The sequence below is a fragment of the Ictidomys tridecemlineatus genome, chromosome 15 (genome assembly GCF_052094955.1).
Source record: "Ictidomys tridecemlineatus isolate mIctTri1 chromosome 15, mIctTri1.hap1, whole genome shotgun sequence".
In the NCBI taxonomy this organism is placed as follows: Eukaryota; Metazoa; Chordata; class Mammalia; order Rodentia; family Sciuridae; genus Ictidomys; species Ictidomys tridecemlineatus.
The window spans coordinates 11,805,525-11,809,850 of NC_135491.1; the positions used below are offsets into that span (position 1 = coordinate 11,805,525).

At 47.1% G+C, this 4,326-nt stretch overlaps 1 protein-coding gene across 1 annotated transcript; it reads right to left on the reverse strand.

The window, feature by feature from the left end:
• Positions 1-495: 495 nt before the first annotated feature.
• Positions 496-4,035, reverse strand: Tex101 (testis expressed 101). The gene is made up of 6 exons (XM_040279677.2): positions 3,856-4,035; positions 2,792-2,893; positions 2,526-2,669; positions 2,200-2,397; positions 1,098-1,229; positions 496-937 (listed from the first exon to the last, which is right to left on the reverse strand). The coding sequence occupies exons 2-6, from the start codon at positions 2,853-2,855 to the stop codon at positions 708-710; spliced, it is 768 nt and encodes a 255-aa protein (XP_040135611.1). The 5' UTR covers positions 2,856-2,893; positions 3,856-4,035; the 3' UTR covers positions 496-707.
• Positions 4,036-4,326: the final 291 nt, after the last annotated feature.

Sequence of the window (4,326 nt, forward strand, 5' to 3'; positions counted from 1 at the left end):
ATAAGCAAATGAGAATTTTCCAAATAATATCTTCCTCCTAAATCCCAGGACCCCATTCATCATAGTCTGCCAAACCTTAATTTCTTCCCAAGTTCTGTCGGTCTATGGAAGAATCATTAAGTAAACCACAGAGAAAGGAGAAAATGCTTCAAAGCAGGCCAGAGACAGACAGGACATAAGGAGATGGGATCATTATAATCAGGGAATTTAGAGTCTGACTTTTCTGCCTTCCCTCCTAGGAATATATTAGAACCACAAAACCACTAACTTTGGCTGTAAGATTATGCTAGAAGGATTCTGGAGGAGGCTAGTCACAGTCCAGCCAGCAAGAGAAGTTAGCATATTAGAGTAAAAGGAAAGTCAGACTTTAGGTCAAAATATCTAAGTTCATGTCTTGACTCTCTCCATAGCTCTGTAAATACAAACAAACAACAACAACAACAACAAAAAAAAAACCCCTCAGTTCTAAGCCTCATATTTCCTGTTTGGAAAATGTATGAGTTGAAGACAAATTTTATTTCAGCACTAAAATTCCATTTCTAGTCTTGAGGTATTCACAAATCACAATGGAAATTTTATTAGACATGTCAAATATATCCACAACCTCTCTCTCTGTTCCCCTTCAAATCTCTACCTTCAACTGATGACCAGCAGTCAGAAGCCTCACTGTCAAAAGTTTCCTGAGACCCAGGAATAGGAATGCCTTCTCAGGAAAAATAGATAAGTGATTGCAGCAGTGTTGGTAGTAATAATGCTAAACACCAAACTGAAACGAGAAGCGAAGTGGCTCCACTTTCAGTCTTTCGGGATTGATAGACAGACTGATGAGGACACACTTCCTTCACTGCCATGGGTCCGATTGATGAGATTCTGGCCATCAGCCTGCAACCAATTATACTTGTACAGCCTTTGACCTCCACAGATGATTCCATCCTTCCTATGGAACAAAGGATGGGGAGACAGGAATATTTTAGGAAAGCAGAGGAGAAGCCAATCCTCCCTCATCTTTGAAATTCTGAGTGCCAGCCCCTCTCAGGATCTACTCAGATGTCTGGTTTTCCAGCTTCTGACACCATCAGATGTTCATTTCACTTTACCTCCACTGAGCTCAACTTTTCCTTGATAGCATCGATTTGTACCATTGGGACAAGGCAGAGAAGGAGCACTTAAACAGGTCCCCACAGCTACACAGGTTGGGCAATGGAGGGTTGCTGTCATACTGGCGGTCTCTAGAGCGGGAAGAGAAGAAGAGTTAAGGGACATATCCCACCCACCTCTGAAGGATTCTCTCCTTGCTGCCTTCCTTTCCCAAAGCCTTTCCTGACTATGCCACTCTAATCAAGCCCATTACTAAAGCCTCCCCATCCTTCCCCAGCTGATTTTGTGTCAGAACCCCATCCACATTACTTCCAAACTTTGTGCTTAGGTTTAAAGATAGATGAGAAGGATACAATTCTAGCATCATTGTTTATAGGGAGAGAGACATGTAATTAACTGCAACTCAGTAGGTATTATGTTCAAGGTATAATGGCAAAGCAATGGAGGAAGACCTAACTACCTAAAAAATTAGGTAAATATTTTCAAAGGGCTGAAACTTGATTTAAGAGGAAGAATGAACAGAGGTTAGCTATGTAAAAATGGAGTTTTGGTGGAGGTAACAAAAAAGACAGCAAGGACAAAGTTCAAGAGATGTGAACCAGCTTGGTGGACTTGAAAAACTGAGAAACTTCAGGGATAATACTCAGTAGGTAGGCATAAGTACAGCTGAACTGTTTTTTTTTTCTTTTTAATGGCCAGTACCACCTCCATTGTTGAGGACTGAATATTAGCCCCAAATAGAACACAGTAAATGAAAGAGGGAAATGAAGTGAAAAGATAGACAGGGTCAGATTATTATAAGCTTTGAGGTTGAATTGGGGAATTGGGCTGTCATCATGCAGCAATGAGGAACTAAAATTGTTAGACTGACAATAAACACCACCACCCTACTCAAAAAAAGCAACAGACATCTTGTTGCTTCATAAATATAAATTCAGTTTACACTCCAGCCTTCACCGATGTCCTAGAGCTCTACTCTGAGCATTGCTTAGACCCATAAAGGTAACTGTTTAGAGAAAATTAATTTGACTGGGAGGTACTTTTGTGCATGTACCACTTGGTCAAGTAAGAACACAAAGAGGAAAAAATATATAATCTCACCTACTTCCGGGGCATCTAATGTCTTTTGTGTTTTCGAAAAATCAACCATGCTTTGTCGGCTGTTGCAAAGTGGATCCTCACAGTAGTTACTATAGGATACTGCAGTCAAACCAGGAGATGGAGCGTGCTGGACGAATGTCATTGCCTCCATCAATTGCGCGAAGCAGCCCTTAGTGGCCAAAACGGCTGTCTTGTCCCCTGATGAGAGAGGAGGAAAGAAAAATGGATGGCAGGCCTCATGCCTCACCTGGGGAAGGGGAAACAGCAGTGATATGGGCAAAATAACCCTCTCTCCCACCCAACCAACTGCTCCACTCTCTTTTTACCTGCTGTAATCATTAATACACTTTCCTGGCAAAGTTCTCCATTGTCACAAGTCTCAACTTTCTCTGTGGTCCAGTTAAATGTTTGGGCTGGATCATCTTCTATATTCACATACACACCCTTGTGACAATATAAATGTTGGGCCACTGGAAAGAAAATGAGATGAAGATAATCCTTGCCCTTCTCTCCCTTCTCAAAGTGACTCCCTTTTCACCATAAATCCATCCTCTGTGACCCAGGGGCCCTTCTCCCCATCCCACATACTTACAGGTCAAGGAGGAGACTCCTAGGAGAAAGAGGAACAGGAAATCCTGGAAATGGTAGGCTTGCATGGCTTCTTTTAGAGAGGTTAGGAAGAACTGATCAAGATCTGTGATTTGATGTAGAAAAGGTAATGTCTAGGTTTTTGGCAAATACTGCTTTAGGGTAGATTTATGGTATACAAGATTATGACCTCTGAAGTCAGTCTGTCCCTAACTTGTGAGTTTAAGAAAGATGAAAAGTTTATTATGCCTAATTTCCGTGACTGTAATTCCCAGACCCAGCCACCTATTCCCTATAACTAAGAAATCTGGCAACTCAATACCATTAAACTACTGGATCTAGGAGTCTGGGCTCCAAAACTCCTTTTCCCTCAGACTCAAGAGTCAAGTTTAAATCAGTATTTTCTCAAGGACTTAATATGCCAGCCTTCAGCCCCTAACTCCATCAGAACCCAGGATTCTCAGACACCAGCCCTACCTTACCTGGGGATCCAGGAATTAGGGTTGCAGTGGTTCATTCCCTCAAGATCCAAGATTCAGAGCCCCCAGCATCCTCCCTCAGATGGAGGAGTCTGAGCTAATAACCCCGCCCCCTCAGACCTAAAAATCCAACCCCCAGCCCTCCTCCCTCAGGCCCAGCCCTCCTCCCTCAGGCCCAGCCCTCCTCCCTCAGGCCCAGCCCTCCTCCCTCAGGCCCAGGGGCCAGCCTAGCCCTCCTCCCCCAGAACCAGGGGTCCAGCCCAGTCCTCCTCCCTCAGACCCACCCAGCCCTCCTCCCTCAGACCCAGGGTCCAGCCCAGCCCCCTCCCTCAGACCCAGGGGTCCAGCCCAGCCCCCTCCCTCAGACCCACCCAGCCCTCCTCCCCCAGAACCAGGGGTCCAGCCCAGTCCTCCTCCCTCAGACCCAGGGTCCAGCCCAGCCCCCTCCCTCAGACCCGGGGGTCCAGGCCCAGCTCCCTCCCTCAGACCCAGGGGGCCAGGCCCAACCCCCTCCCTCAGACCCGGGGGCCCAGGCCCAGGCCTCCTATATCAGGACCAGCGGTCCAGGCCCAGCCCTCCTCCCCCAGACCTGGGAGCTCAAAACTCAGTCCTCTCTCTTCGGACCCGGGAGTCTGGGCCTCAGGCCCTCCTCTCTCAGACCTCAGAGTCTGGCCCAGGGCCTTCCCTTTCTTCCAGATCCAGGAATCTAAGTCCCTTTCCTCCTTTTCCCCGACTTTAAAGCAGCAAGTTCTTGCTGGCTGCAGGATGACCTCACCAGAATCTCACCACGCCAAACATGCGGGCGCTGGTATTTCTCGCACAATCCAGCTCCCAGAGACACGGAAGGCGGGGCCAGCCTCAGCCTGACAGGACATTCGAAGTCCCATTGGTCGACGCAAAAGCATTGGCTGAACTCCATTGGACGAGTCTGGAGAATCTCTGCTCCTCATTGGCCACAGAGAAGCCAATCCCTGGCAACCGGTAGGTGTGCATGCGCAGAAGGTGAGTAGTGGACAAGCTGGCAGAAAAGAGTCGGTTTGGTCTTAGGCCGCCCCAGGCG